The 15864-nt window shown below is 49.1% G+C and overlaps 1 protein-coding gene across 4 annotated transcripts in view; it reads right to left on the bottom strand.

Moving 5' to 3' along the window:
- ADCY4 (adenylate cyclase 4) overlaps nucleotides 1-15864 on the bottom strand; it is a 64423-nt gene that overhangs the window by 35671 nt on the left and 12888 nt on the right. For 2 of the 4 annotated variants that reach the window (XM_048518041.1, XM_048518044.1), the window contains exons 1-7: nucleotides 14152-14258; nucleotides 13026-13509; nucleotides 5789-5986; nucleotides 4567-4728; nucleotides 1959-2108; nucleotides 808-962; nucleotides 557-668 (exon numbers count right to left, since the gene is read on the bottom strand). In XM_048518041.1, the coding sequence (XP_048373998.1) occupies nucleotides 557-668; nucleotides 808-962; nucleotides 1959-2108; nucleotides 4567-4728; nucleotides 5789-5986; nucleotides 13026-13193 (945 nt within the window). In that variant the 5' untranslated portion in view covers nucleotides 13194-13509; nucleotides 14152-14258. Of the gene's footprint in view, nucleotides 1-556; nucleotides 669-807; nucleotides 963-1958; nucleotides 2109-4566; nucleotides 4729-5788; nucleotides 5987-13025; nucleotides 13510-14151; nucleotides 14259-15011; nucleotides 15106-15864 lie in introns of those variants that run through there. The other 2 variants (XM_048518042.1, XM_048518043.1) reach the window with 2 other exon arrangements.

Genomic DNA, 15864 nt, shown 5'->3' with positions numbered 1-15864 from the left:
CGCCCCCACGCTCCTCCTCCTTCCTCCCGGGCCCATACTTCCCGGGCCTTCAAATCCTGGTGCAAAAAAACATTGTTTGGTCATGGTGGGGTATGGCAGCTGCCCAAGGGGGGGGGGGGGGGACCCAGATTTTACATCAGGCTACATTTTCCCTAGGTACGCCTCTGTATGAAGCACAAAATCTTATATATATATATATATATATATATATACCCACCGCTCAGTCTGCCGACTTCTCCAGTCAATGTGCTCATACCAATAAGTGCTCTCAAGTAGAACGGCTGAAATGGAAATCTATTGGCTCTTAACCCAAAATCTTGGGATCCTGCCTACTTTCCAGCTAACAGGCAAACAGCTTCTCAATTGCAGGCAGCAAACTAACTGGGCGATAATTAGTTCCTTTTATCTCCCTGCTTAGAAACCGGGATCGTTATTGTTTTCACCCAAATACTAGGCACTCTGCCCGGGGAATTGTTGGAAGAAGGTAAGATGTCAAGATCGGAGCCCAGCAGGGAGTGACTTGCACATTTGAGAGCTCGGCGATCGCATTCCTCACCTTGGCGATCTGGTCAAATTTCCCAAAAAGTTCGTTGAGCATCAAAACTAGTTCTTTCGGGGAGCACTCACTGGCTAAGAGGGTGAACCCAACGATGTCCGCGTACAGAATGCTGTTGGGGGAGGGGAGGGTCAGAGAAAGAGAGGGATATGTTAGGAGACTGATTTACGACAGGCAGCGAAAGGGCTTCACATTCTCACAAAAGCTGGGTCAGGCAACATTGCCGATCAAGGGAGGCGATGAAGGAGGACCTGACGTTCTTGTGTTGTTTCACGTAGAGGTTGTGGAAGTTGTTGGCGTTCTCATGTCTCTGGTGTCCCTGGCCGCTGTCCCGGAGCCTCTCTATGATCTCTGCCTTCATCTCCAAGGCTATGTAGGCAGGAAGGATGGAGAGGAGGAGGTGTTCCTGCAACGATCAATATGAAAGGCCTGTTAGGTCTGCAGGGCCTGTAAAACAGAGATGCACCACCGGGCCTTTGGTTGAGGCAACCACGACTCTTGCTCTGCCTTGGTGGCCTCCTGATCTACCCCTCCTGTCCACCTCCAATCTTATTTATAGAGGGTGGGAGAAAAATCAAAGAAGAAGAGGAAGAGGAGGAGGCTGTTTCAGCAAAGAGACTCAAAGGGGTTTACAAACTCCTTTCCCTTCCCCCGTCCCAACAAACACCCTGTGAGGTGGCTGGGGCTGAGAGACCTCTGAAGAACTGTGACTAGCCCAAGGTCACTCCGCTGGCATGTTTTGGAGCGCACAAGCTAATCTGGTTGCCCTGATAAGCCTCCACAGCTGAAGTGGCAGAGCAGGGGATCAAACCCGGTTCTCCGGATTAGAGTGCACCTGCTCTTAATCACCACACCACACTGGCTAATTGGGATCAGACATGGTCCCTGCTCTGATTAACGGTTGTCGCCATTGCTAGAGTAGGAGACTGAATTTTTATTGTTTTAACTTGCTTGCTGTGTTTTATGGAATCTGCATTGTATTCAAGGAGCAGCATTGTATTCAAGGAGCAGCAGTGGCGTAAGAGGTTAAGAGCTCGTGTATCTAATCTGGAGGAACCGGGTTTGATTCCCAGCTCTGCCACCTGAGCTGTGGAGGCTTATCTGGGGAATCCAGATTAGCCTGTACACTCCCACACACGCCAGCTGGGTGACCTTGGGCTAGTCACAGCTTCTCAGAGCTCTCTCAATCCCACCCACCTCACAGGGTGTTTGTTGTGAGGGGGGAAGGGCAAGGAGATTGTGAGCCCCTTTGAGTCTCCTACAGGAGAGAAAGGGGGGATATAAATCCAAACTCTTCTTCTTCTTCATTAGGTATGTGAGGTGCCCTGAGCCGTTTCATACGAGAAAGGGCAGGATAACAAGTCCAACAAAATAGAAATAAATATAAAAATCCCAGGCTGACCTGGTGCCGTTTCTCTGACTCCAGCTTGACCCGAGACTGGATAAGGTTGAAGGTCTCGTGGAAGGTCTCTTGCAGGGCCACCTCCATCAGGTGCTTGTGGTAAGCCCCCACCAAGTTCCCGCACACGAAGATGACAAGGTTGGCCAAGAGCTGAGAGAGGAGGCCAAGACAAACCAGGTGAGAGCAAGTCAAACAGGACAGAGGAGAAGAGCACAGAAGAGAGAGGAGAAAGTCGGGGAAGAGAGACCTTTCTTTCTTTCTTTCTTTCTTTCTTTCTTTCTTTCTTTTTTCTTTCTTTCTTTTTCTTTCTTTCTTTCTTTCTTTCTTTCTTTCTTTCTTTCTTTCTGTCTGTCTGTCTGTCTGTCTGTCTGTCTGTCTTTGGGTTTTTTGTTTGTTTATTAAACTTGTTATACTGCGCCCCCCCCCCCCTCGAAGGGCTCTAGGCAGTGCACAGAAGATAAAAACCAATAAAAAACTCATGATCAAATAATTAAAACCAAATTAATTAAATACAACAGCAAACCAGGAAACCTAACATCAGCTGGCAACCCGAAGGAACCTCGTATCCCCCTGGGAGGAGACCGGCAGAGCACAAGCAGCCAGTGTGATGGTACAATTACAAACTTCTGACAAAAACTTTGCCACTATAAGGCAACAATGAAAATCCTGACAATTTAAAAGCATAACTATCTGATTCAGTATAATCAATCTTAGGGTCTATAGCTTGGGATAACAGACTGGATCGGAGTTCTTGGTATAGTAAGCAGTTCAGGAGAATGTGTGGGATGGAATCCAGCTGTCCTATGCTACAGGGACAGAACCTCTTATCGCTTGGAAGACCTTTAAGTCTTCCTCTATGTTGTTCCACCGGGCTTTTGGAGTGTCCAGTCGCTGATGCCCCCCCATCCCCCCCTTCCCCTCTCCCTTCCCCTCTCCCTTCCCCTTCCCTCTACTCTAGTTCCCTGTGCTATGGGACCTCCTCCCCTCCTTTTTGAGAGGGTTTTAAAAAGGATTTGTTACCGACGCTGTTTTTATATGCTGATTGTTTTATATGCTGATTCTTCTTTTCAAATGATTTTAATTGTATCTGTTTTAATCTGTTGTTCACTGCCCAGAGCCCTTTGGGGGCAGGGCGGTATAAAAAAACTCAAAAACAAACAAACAAACAAACTAAAAAACAAACAAACAAAAACAAACAAACAAATAAATAAAAAATATGTAGCGGAGATGACATGATGTTAAATCTAGCCAGCATATAGGCTCTCCTGTGTATGGGATTTGTGAGCGCTGTAATATAATAGGCTGGGTATCCCTGCGTGAAAGGAATTGACATATTTGTTGGTGAACAAGATTTATTTGCCGAGCTCTGCAGTTGTTGATAGTCCATTGCTAACAGCCTCTCTTTAATGAGGGCAAAAGTTTCAGTAAAGGTTAGCATATTGAAGGAGTCACTGTCATAACCCAGTTCCCCGATATTTGCGGTAACTATTGTGCACCCTTTTAAATGGTGGAGTTCACTCAAGGTAAGTTGGGTCAGTGTGATGGTATTTGGGGCAGTATCAGGGGACACAATCAGCTACTAGTCCCACCCAAAAGCCCAGTGAAACAGCTCCATTTTACAGGCCCTGCGGAGCTGTCCAAGGTTCCGAAGGACCCTGATGGCTGGAGGGAGGGCGTTCCACCAGGCAGGGACCAAGGGAGTAAAAGCCCTGGCCGGGTTGCATCATTGAGGGGCCAAGGACCACCAGCAAATTTGCCTCTGCAGAACGCAGAGGCCGAGTAGGGACATATGTTGACTGGTGTCATCTATAAGGGGTGGCCAATACAATACAACAACCTTTATTAGGCATATTAAAATAGGCTCCAGAGCATTACAGACATTTCTGAAGTACAAATCAAAAGTACATTCAAAACACAGACAGATAAACTGTATCTAGCATTGGACGTTACTTAGAAAATTCTGTCACTTGTAAAAGAAATGTTGCTACTTTTTCCAAGAGCATGGCCTCTGTGTTATTGTTAACCAAAGCTCCACAACAGAGTTGTCAGAGTCTCTTTCAGATTTGTCTAAGACCCGCCCAGGAGAGAAATTCCTAATACCCACATATCTCGGACAGTCAAGGATAATGTGAGCAAGAGTCTCCACTTGGTTTTTACAGTGTGGACAGACCCGATCCTGGAGAGGGATAGATAGGTAGCGACCCTTTGTAATGGCCGATGGAAAAGTATTGCATCTGGCCCTTGTAATAATCCATCTCTGTTGGGGTTCAGTTAATAGTTCAAGATATTTGGCTATGTGCCCCTGTTCTGGTACTATTCCGACAGAAAGGGGTGAGCATGATTTATTTGCTTGGCCCAACAAGATATGGTATTCCTGTTCTAGAAGTCTGCTTTTCAAGGTTTGCAGAATCTCTCTGGGTGACAGCATACAGAGTATAAGGGGTGGATATCATGAGAGGAGAGATCTGAGGCTGAAGTAGGGAAAACAATTAGAGATATATGCATGCTTCAAACTCATAGAACAGCTGGAAGTGACACCAGGTACTGGCCACACAGAGCGGAGATGTTTACATGACCCCCGCCCAGTCTGATTTTGGGCCAGACTCACCTGTAGGACCAGCTCTGCCCCAGAGCTGCACCTGGTGGAGAGATAGACGCCCAGGACAATGACATGGGAGAGAGAGGAGGCCAAGCCGGCACCCACCGCCTCTTGCATCCGGATGGGCAACATGGTGTAGACCGTGAAGATGATGAAGAGGAAGAAGGAGACCTTGGAGGGAAGGATTTCATGTCAGTCATGCATGCAACAGGATGAGGGGTGGCGGTGGAAAGTGACCTTAAGTTACAGCCGATGTATGGCAACCCTGTAAGTTTTCCAAGGCAATAGATAAGCAGAGGTAGTTGCCTTCTTCTGTGTAGCAGCCCTGGACTTCCTTGGTGGTCCCTGTCTGGGGACTGCAGCCCCAGACTCCCGTCCCAACAGGGAGAGGTCCCAGTGTCAAATAGCATCATCTATCTCAGACCTGGGCATTATACGCTGGGGAGAGAGGCGCTTTTGAAAGCCCCGCAGCAGCTGGTTGCCTTGGCTGCCGGCTTCTGCAGGGCTTTCAAAAGCGCCTCGCCCCGTTGCCACTGATTCCAAGTTGATCTGTGCACCTGTCTGTCACTTATCAGCCCCTATTATGCAGAATTGAGTGCAGCCTTTTGGCCCGGCCCTCCACAATATTTTGTTTCTTATGCGGCCCCATGGAAAAAAATAATTGCCCACCCCTGATCGATCTGCTTCTTCTCAATGTTATTTTTAAATAACATGGTGTAGCAGACTTCCCTCTGTGATAACACCTCTGAAGATGCCAGCCATAGATGAGGGGAAACATTAGGAACAAGATCCACCAGGCCACGGCCACGCAGCCCGGAAAACCCACCACAACCAGTTATTTGTAAAAGATCAATGAATGTGGAAAACTGGATTCCATGGAGGAAGCTAGACGAGGGCATTTCTCCTTGATAAGCCTCCTTTCTGTGGAGAGGAGGGAGTTATTTCTTTGCACGGAGAAACATTCAACGATGCAGCTGCTACGCCCAGCGCCTGCCGTCTGAAGCTTCACGACTGTGTCCGTGAATGGAACCTGCGGCTCTCCAGATGTTCATGGACTACAATTCCATGAACCATGGTGGCAGGGGCTGATGGGAATTGTAGTCCGTGAACATCTGGAGAGCCGCAGGTTGCAGACTGATGCTTAGAAGATCCAGAATCCTTGAAGCAGGCCATTCCAACTTTCAAAGTCCACACCCCCTCCCCCCCAAAAGACGCAACGGTAACACCTCACCTGGTCCCAGGCTGTAACCACCCCTCCAGTGAAGACGAAGACGTAGCCCATAATAATAAGGCAGACCCAGATGACGGCAGAGAAGACACGGGTGCATTGCTGAAAGACGCTCTCAATGCAGACGAGGACCAAGATGAGGCCAAAAACAGGCAGAGAAGCGAATAATGTAATCAGGAAGCCCAGGTTAGACAAGAAATCCTGGGGGAAGGAAAAACGCGGTTGTCAAATTGGCCTCAGCGTTCCACTGAAAGGCGCAACAGGAAATAAAGTGCTGAAAGGGGTGATTTCCAATTCTTCTGATTTACAATAGTCAATCAGCACACACTCGCTTGATCTTCCCTTCTCCCGATTTGTTAGAGATTTGCCGAGCATTGGGGAAGAAGGGACCAAGTCCGGGGACCGTGTAGAACCCAGATCTGCCTTTGAAAGGTACACAGATCTGCCTTTGAAAGGTACAGTGCTTAGTGGCAGATACACACGAGTACCATTTTCTCAGCGCTTTTGTATCTGTGGAAAACAAGAGCCTGAGGATCTCTTCCATTACATATCCTCCTGTCCTTTATATTCTGAAATAAGGAAAAGGTTTTTGGAGCCAATACTACCTAGGACAGCTTTTTTGTCTGATGATGAGAAACTGATTTTCTTATTATCTGATATGGATTCCTATGTTTCTTATAAGATCGCTCTCTTTGCCCTGGCAGCTAGGAAACTACGAGCAAAGTATTTAAAGCGCTGTTTGAACTGATGTTCTAAAGTACTGGAGATTAACTTAGACGAGCTGAAGAAGCTACAAAAACATCTGACGTCTTTGATGGGGCATTTTAATTTAGAGATTGCGAACACTAATAATTTATATTTTAATGTAAAACTAAATTATTGTTTTAATTTAAATTATTGTTTTAACTAAGTTACTGTTTTAACTGCATGTATTTCTGTATTGTTATAGCCAATGGCTCAAACAATAAATACTTGACTATGACTATTGTTTCGGTTAGCGCATTAGCGGTCTTAGCCGCTATTCTGACAGCAGCGCTTTGCATTTCCCCAGGTCAATCGTAGCAGTTTTTCTAACAGCAGTTATTCTAACAGTTTTCGACGGGTCAGTTTTCACAGAGGAACTGCGACATACTTTGACATCCCCCTTTCCTCAATGCACCTGCCCAACCCAAAGCTGACCGAAACAAAGAACTAACTCACATCCTGTTTGCAAGCATGTCTCTGCTGAGTTATCTGCAATAGGCTCTTACCACCACTGGTATTGAAAAGTCTCCACCATTTGAAGAAGAAGAGCAGGAGGTGGAGGAGTTTGGACTTATATCCTGCTTTTCTCAACTCTAAGGAGTCTCAAAGCTGCTTACACCTTCCCTTCCCCACAACAGGCACCTTGTGAGGTAGGTGAGGCTGAAAGAGTTTGGAGACAACTGTGACTAGCCCACGATCACCCAGTAGGTATCATGTGGAGGAGCGGGGAAACAAATCCAGTTTACTGGCTGTTAGACAGTGGAATGCACTGCCTTGGAGTGGAGGTTTTAGAAGAAGAAGAAGAAGAAGAAGAAGAAGAAGAAGAAGAAGAAGAAGAAGAAGAAGAAGAAGAAGAGGAAGAGGAAGAGGAAGAAGAGGAAGAGGAAGAAGAAGAGGTGGAGGGGGAGGAGGGGGAGGAGTTTGGATTTATATCCCCCCCTTTCTCTCCTGCAGGAGACTCAAAGGGGCCGACAATCTCCTTGCCCTTCCCCCCCTCACAACAAACACCCTGTGAGGTAGGTGGGGCTGAGAGAGCTCCGAGAAGCTGTGACTAGCCCAAGGTCACCCAGCTGGCGTGTGTGGGAGTGTACAGGCTAAGCTGAATTCCCCAGAGAAGCCTCCACAGCTCAGGCGGCAGAGCGGAGAATCAAACCTGGTTCCTCCAGATTAGATACATGAGCTCTTAACCTCCTACGCCACTGCTGGATGGCCATCTGTCAGGAGTGCTTTGACTGTGTGTTCCTGCATTGCGGGGGGGTTGGACTTGATGGCCCTCGAGGTCTCTTCCAACTCTATGATTCTATGATCAGAGTCCACCACTCATGTGAACAAGGAGTGGGGAATCAAACTCGGTTCTCCAGATTCGACTCCACTTAACCACTACACCACGCTGGCTCTCTTAACAACGATCCCACTTCCTTGGTTGTGTGTGTGTGTATGTGGCTGCATGCTCTGGCCCGAGTAAGACACGTGACCTGGCAAAGAGGTGCCCAGGCATCCCAGACCCACCAACTTCCCCTCCCCCCCCCCGTTGAAAACAGGGCCACGCTTATTAAACTCCTATTATAATAACAAGCAGCTGCTGCGCCCTCCGCGCTCAAGTGATTGCACATTGTTCAAGGGCCTATTGGGCCTGCTGTTTTCAATTACTGGGAAATAGGCTGTTCTCTACTGATTTCACAGCTGGGAGGGCAATTATGCTTTGGGACAAAAGGCGTTTTAGAAGAACGCCATTGTCCTCCGGGACGAGAGCAACAATTCAGGAGGTACCTTGTCAGCTGCGGTGTGCGAACCGGCGGGCTGTGCCCTGCGTGGTGCCTTCAGGCGCGCTTATGCCTTCACCTACCAGTGTGTGCATTTGCATGCATAGTTACAGGCTATTGTAATGCAAAAGAGTTTGCCAAACTTCAGCCAGTGCAGAATGGGGTAGTCAGAATGCTTATAGGGGATCAAAAATTCCCGCCCCCCTTTGCATCGATTGCCGTGGCTTCCGGTTTGTTTCCAGGCTCAGTTCAGTGTAGTGGTGTTGACCTGTGCGGTGGTAAATGGACTTTGACCAGAGTCATTTGAGGGACCACCTTCAACCATATGAGGAGGAGGAGGGGGAGGAGGGGGAGGAGGAGTTTGGATTTATATCCCCCTTTCTCTCCTGCAGGAGACTCAAAGGGTTTTTTTAATCTCCTTGCCCTTCCCCCCTCACAACAAACACCCTGTGAGGTGGGTGGGGCTGAGAGAGCTCCGAGAAGCTGTGACTAGCCCAAGGTCACCCAGCTGGCGTGTGTGGGAGTGCACAGGCTAATCTGAATTCCCCAGGTAAGCCTCCACAGCTCAGGCGGCAGTGCTGGGAATCAAACCCGGTTCCTCCAGATTAGATACACGAGCTCTTAACCTCCTATACAAAGCACAAAGGCACAAAGCGGAGGCTCTTCTGCTAAGCCATACACACCCTGCGTGGTGGGTTCTAATCTGGAGAACCAGGTTTGACTCCGCACTCCTCCACCTGAGTAGCAGAGGTTTTTCTGGTGAATCAGATGTGTTTCCACACTCCTGCATTCCTGCTGGGGGACTCTGAAGGGGGGACTCACTTCTGGGTAATGCTGTGTGCGAACAAGATCTATGGCAGGGGTAGGGAACCTGCGGCTCTCCAGATGTTCAGGAACTACAATTCCCATCAGCCCCTACCAGCATGGCCAATTGGCCATGCTGACAGAGGCTGATGGGAATTGTAGTTCCTGAACATCTGGAGAGCCGCAGGTTCCCTACCCCTGATCTAGGGGTAAGGGTGGACTAGAAGCTGAATATGAGCAGTCATTGCGACGCAGTGGCAAAAACGGCTAATGCAATCTTGGGGGGGTATCGACAGAGGCTGAACATCCAAATGGCAAGCCGTCATGGTCCCGCTGTACGCTGCATCGGTCATGGTCCCGCTGTACACTGGAGAATTATGTCCAATTCTGGAAGCCTCGCTTCAAAAAGGATGTGGACAGAGGTGGAACAGTTGCGTGCCTTTCAAAGGCAGAAGAAGAAGAAGAAGAAGAGGAGGAGGAGGAGGAGGAGGAGGAAAGAGGAGGAGGAGTTTTGATTTACACCCCACCTTTTTCTCCTGTAAGGAGACTCAAGGTGGCTTACAAGCTCCTTTCCCTTCCACTCCCCAGAGAGTTCTGAAGAACTGTGACTAGCCCAAGGTCACCCAGCAGGAATATAGGAGTGTGGAAACACATCTGGTTCACCAGATAAGCCTCTGCCACTCGGGTGGAGGAATGGGGAATCAAACCCGGTTCTCCAGATTAGAATCCACCTGCTCTTAACCACTACACCACGCTGGCTCTCTTATGGAAGGTTGGCTGCCCCTGACTAGCAGCCACCAGGAGCAATGAGGGGATGGAGATCTCAAAAGCCAGTATTGTGCAATGCTATGAGATCACTTCCAGTTTCAGACCCGGAAGTGATGTCACAGTACCAGCGATACTCTAGGTATGGCATCTACAGCCATTTTTGCCAATCCCAAGTATCTATGCATTGGTATTCAGAAGCATAAAATGTGAATAAGAAGAGAGATGTTTCACTTCTGAGGGGATAACCATCTTATAATAGCTACTTTCCTCAAACAGAGCTCAAGGAAGGTTACAGTGTAAATACACACACTGTAAATAATATAATACAATACACAAAAGCCAAATTTAAAAACACAGTTTAGGATTGCTAGTAATCAAATGCAGTCCTAAGTAAAAAAACCATCTTCAATTTCCTCCCAAAGATGAAAAAATGAGGAGGCCAATTTTCTCTTGCTTCTGAATTTCCAACACCATGGGATATTCCCACCAGAATATCCTGTTCCAATCTGACCTCTTCAGGAATGCAGCTACCTGAGTATTAGCCATGTTTATTTCCTTATTATTGGGGATGGAGGAGAGAATCGTACATTAGCTATGCACTCATACACACTCGTACACACTGTATTATTGTGTGATCCTGGAGTGAAACACGCATTGAGCACATGTCACATATCAAAGTGTGCATCTTGTGTTTCTCCACACCAACCAAGTTGTCGAAAATTCACGACGGATCACTGGAGGAATGCAGCAAGCACAGAACAGAAGAAACAACATCCATGCATCCTTTTAACATCTGGGGATAATCATTGCCGAGTGACCTCTCGTTCAGGGATTTGCCTGATCTCCTTTTAAAACCATCTAAGCCAACAGCTGTCACAATATCGCGCAACGGCAAACCCCACAAATTGCCTAATCCTCTCATAAAGCTACCGAAGCCATCTTGTAATGACGAATTCCACAATCCCACGCTGGGAAGGGAACGTCGTTCCGTGGTTGCACCCAGCGGTGGGATTCAAATAATTTAACAACCGGTTCCGGTGGTGGGATTCAAATAATTCAACAACTGGTTGTTTACGAGCACCATTTTAACAACCAGGTTTTGCCGAAGTGGTGCGAACCGGCTGAATCCCACCACTGGTTGCGACCCAGTTTGGCACACAGAAGGTGGAGCAGTGGTGTAGGAGGTTAAGAGCTCGTGTATCTAATCTGGAGGAAACGGGTTTGATTCCCCGCTCTGCCGCCTGAGCTGTGGAGGCTTATCTGGGGAATTCAGATTAGCCTATGCACTTCCACACACGCCAGCTGGGTGACCTGGGGCTAGTCACAGCTTCTCGGAGCTCTCTCAGCCCCACCTACCTCACAGGGTGTGTGTTGTGAGGGGGGAAGGGCAAGGAGATTGTAAGCCCCTTTGAGTCTCCTGCAGGAGAGAAAGGGGGGATATAAATCCAAACTCCTCCTCCTCCTCCTCCTCCTCCTCCTCCTCCTCCTCCTCTTCCTCTTCCTCTTCCTCTTCTTCTTCTTCTTCTTCTTCTGATGGTCAGATTCAATACAAGGGAACTGGATTTCTTTCCCTGCTCCTACAAATGAAACCGGCTGGGATGACCAAGGGCCAGCCACAGTTCTCTCAGAACTCTCTCAGCCCCATCTACCTCACAAGGTGCCTATTGTGAGGTGAAGGAAGGAAAGGCGTTTTTAAGCCACTTTGACACTCCTAATGGTTGAGAACGACGGGGTATAAAAAAACCCCAGTTCTTTCATTACTACTACTTAGGGTGGTATGTCTTGTACCAACTAGACCTCCAGCCTTTTCTGCCATGGTTTGGACTCTGTGGATTGGGCTTCTTGAGGAGGTTGGGGGGAGCTCCTTGGAAATCTTTAGATAAGCTGACCATCCGTCCCGCTTTTGGCGGGACATTCACTCCTTGAAAGAACTTGTCCCGCGTCCTGCGGGTTTTCCCCAATGTCCCAGGTTTTGGAAGGCTGCCGCACTGCCTTCTGGGGCGCAAGGCAGTGCGGCAGCCTCCCGCACGGCCGCAGGAGCACACTGCCTTCTGGGGCGCTGCCGTTTCCCGCCCTGTCACAGGGTGGGAAACAGCAGCGCCCCAGAAGGCTGTGCGCTCCTGCGGCCGCATGTGCATGCGGCCGCAGAGGCATGGCCTTCTGGGGCGCTGCCGTTTCCCGCCCTGTCACAGGGTGGGAAACAGCAGCGCCCCAGAAGGCAGTGCGCTCCTGCAACTGTGCGAGTGTGTGTGTGTGTGCGCGCGCGCATGCGCGCAAGCACGGGAGGCCACCCACCCGTTCTGGTTCTCGAAGGTGACCATCTGGTCACCTTATCTTTAGCAGACATTGCATGGTCTCCCTGTTTGCCAGGACTTTAGAGGGGGGTTGAACATCAGGCATTTTGAGGAAGTGGGGAAAGGGTGAGAGCTGGCATGGTGCAGGGGTTAAGAGCAGTGGACTCTAATCTGGTGAATCAGGTTTGTTTCCCCACTCCAGATGAGCAGCAGTGCGGCAGTGCGCACTCCACTCTGATCTGGAGAACAAGTCTCCACTCCTCCACAGGAAGTCTGCTATGTGACCTTGGGCCTGTCTCGGAAATCTCTCAGTCCATGCAGAGGAATACTGTGGCAAAACACCGCTAAACGTCTCTGATCCTGAAAGTCCTAGAGCCGGGATGGCCAACCTAAGGCACTCCAGATGTTCATAGGCTACAATTCCCATCAGCCCCATCAGCATAGCCAATTGGCCATGCTGGCAGGGGCTGATGGGGATTGTAGTCCGTGAATAGCTGGAGTGCCATAGGTTGTCCACCCCTGCCCTAGGGGGTCGCTATAAGATGACCCTTTTCCCCACCACCAAGAAGGAGAGATGACGGGTTGCCATATTAGCTTTGATTTGTACTTCAAACATTTTCAACTATTATTGTCAGCTGCCTCAAACCATCTGGGATAGAAAGTGTTAACTAATAAACAAATCCTTCCCTGATTTTGATTGTCCTTGTCTGTATCCTTTTCCAGCTGTCCGCACGACATTTGGAGACAGGGCGATAAGAACAACAGGTACTTCCTCTATGGTCTTCTTGGCTCCTAACCACCAAACCTCCCCTCTTGCTTTTTAAAAACAAGCTCTCTTCCTCCCCTCGCTTCCCAGAAACCACTTACCCTGCCGCTGGCAAGCGTTGTGCCAATCAGAGCTATGCAGATGCCCAGAACAATGACCAGTAAAAGGAGGATCAGCGGGTACTGTTGACTCAAGCTGTAGTAGGTTTGGTAGAAGAGGTCTTCTCGTGGGGTCTCGCTGGATGCCTGGGAGCGACGTCGGCAGGGCATGGCTTCCCCCTATCCCACCTGGGACTTCCACCGTGGGGCAGATGTTCCTCCTCGTCTCCAGGAGGGAGAAGCTCAGCAGCTCAACACTCGTGGAGGTAGCTATGACGAATGTCCCTTTGTGAAAACAGCAACCAACCATGGTTCTGAAGTTCCATAGTTCCCATTAATATTTCTGCAACTGGACATCAGCAGAAAATCCAACAAGTGAGCACCGGACCTAACGAAGGGACTCAGTTAGGAGCAACATTGTGACGAAGAGTCGCCCAGGTAACCGGAAGTTGGCCCCCGCGTGGAACAAACGTTCGTCTAGAAGAACCTGGGTCAGGAAAGGAGAAAAAAGGGATCATTTGTTCTGCTTTAGTGCCCGAGTTTTTGAAAACGACAGGAATTTATTGTGCTGCTTCCCTTGGGGACAATGCAACTGGTTCTTCGCTGAAGATGTTCCGGTTGGTATGTTTTTCAAGGCCTGAACCTTCAAATGGAAGGATAGTGGACAGTAATAAATATTAATGGCCTGCAGAAAGAAAGAAAAACATTTTCCAAATGAGTCCGATTTAAAAGCTGCAGTTCGCTACTGCAAGCTCCCAGACTGTCTCGAGAGCAAGCAAGCCAAAAACATACTGGAGGAATGGAATAAGTGATCGCCAGGAAAAGAAACCAGTAGTAAGAAAGCAAAAGGAAATGGGTGGAGTAACTAGAAACATCCTTTCCGCCCAGGATCTGAGGATCTCCTGGGGTGCATTGCGTTTGAACCTCACAAACGTCCTGTGAAAGGTGTTACGAAGCAAACTTGACGGCAAAGAAGGACTCAAACTCAGCTCTTTTTGGTCTAGTTTCAACATGCCGCCATGATGGCTCTCGTGGATAAAGGAAGACGAGAAAGGCACTTAGAGGTTATACAATACTAGCCAAAAAAATGGATGGGTGGATGTCAGGGAGGGCGCCACGGAATACTCACAAACATTCCACTTGCTCCAAAACCAAAACAAACAAAACAGAGATATTGTCAAAGGCTTTCGCGGCCGGATTCAACTGGTTGGGGTGGGTTTTCCGGGCTGTGTGGCCGTGGTCTGGTGGATCTTGTTCCTAACGTTTCGCCTGCATCTGTGGCTGGCATCTTCAGAAGTGTATCACAGAGGGAAGTCTTGAGAACCACATCTTTGCATAGCAAGTTCCACCCAAACACTTACTGATTGGTTCCCCACCCTGGGGCATGGACAATATATACCCCAAACATTCCCTTCTCTCTGGACACAGTGTGTAACAGACTTCCCTCTGTGATACTCCTCTGAAGATGCCAGTCACAGATGCAGGCAAAACGTTAGGAGCAAGATCCACCAGACCACGGCCACACAGCCTGGAAAACCCACCACAACCAAAACAGAGATAATTAACCGGCTATTGTATCATTGTGGCCATTACAATATATTTTCGGCAACATGCAAGTGACAGCTGTCAACACACAACCTCATATTTCTGTCTTGCCCTAAAACATCCACTCTGGAAATCAAACTGCTCCACTGCCAATGTTTGGTTTTCTCTCCATCCCTCAAAGCCTTCTCTGTATCACAGTGGTGTAAATCTGTTGCCCGTTGCATCAGAGAAGAATCTATCCTTCCGAACACTCTCACGCGCGTTCTAAAAATGCCCTGGCTTATCTTTGTAAATACGGACTCTTCCCCTAATCGCTGGCTCTCTGGTTGATCGTTTCACAAACGCGAAGCCCACAGCCGTCTCTTCAAGCCAGCCCCTTATCCCCCTGCCCCACCAGTAGCGCCTACTTCCTGGAGGCCCTCAAGTAACCTCTCCGCTTCTCACCTGCCGGCTCCATTATCCGAACCGCCTGCCTGGATTCTCCTGCTGCTTCTGAAGCTGCCGTTCTGGGGTTGAAGGAAGCCGCTCTCTGCTCAGCCCTGCCCAGCTCAGCCACTCAACTTCTGCTCTGAAGCATTTCCCTGGTTAACACTTTCAATTCCACGTTGGGGGGCGGGGGACTAAAGCAGAGGCCGGAGTCCTCTTCAACAAGGAACGCAGGGCCTTTGGGCTGGGGTTGCCAAATTCCAGGCGGCACCTGGAGAACTCCTGCTATTACAATTGGTCTCCAGATGACCGAGATTAGTTCCCCTGGAGCGGGGGTCTGCAGCCTGCGGCTCTCCAGATGCTCATGGACTACAATTCCCATCAGCCCCTGCCAGCATGGCCAATTGGAGAGCCGCAGGTTGCAGACCCCTGCCCTGGAGGGAGTGGCGGCTTTAGACGGCGGACTCTATGGCATTATGCCAGTGATGGCAAACATGGACGTCAAAGGCGACACGGCACGACTTATCGGGTGACACGCCAGCATTCTTTGATGCCCCACAACAACTATTCTCCCTGAGTTTGAATCATTTTTGACAACTGGCGTTTGCTATCACTGCATTATACCAGTGGTGGGATCCAGCAGGTTCTCACAGGTTCCCAAGAGTAGGTTACTAATTATTTGTGTGTGCCGAGAGGGGGTGACTAATTGGTGATTTTGCCACTTGATTTTTGCCTTAGTTACGCCCCTCCTCTCAGCAGTAGCACGCAGAACTTGAAGCAGTCTAGCAGGAGGTGCACCGGCATGCGTGGCAGCCTGCGCCTGCGTGCATTCGTTTCCCACCCAAGGACCGGCGCAATGGCTACGTCCTTG

The sequence above is a fragment of the Sphaerodactylus townsendi genome, linkage group LG15, assembly GCF_021028975.2.
Source record: "Sphaerodactylus townsendi isolate TG3544 linkage group LG15, MPM_Stown_v2.3, whole genome shotgun sequence".
Lineage (NCBI taxonomy): Eukaryota > Metazoa > Chordata > Lepidosauria > Squamata > Sphaerodactylidae > Sphaerodactylus > Sphaerodactylus townsendi.
The sequence above is the reverse complement of the archived record's forward strand: the minus strand, read 5'-3'. Positions and strand labels throughout refer to the sequence as shown.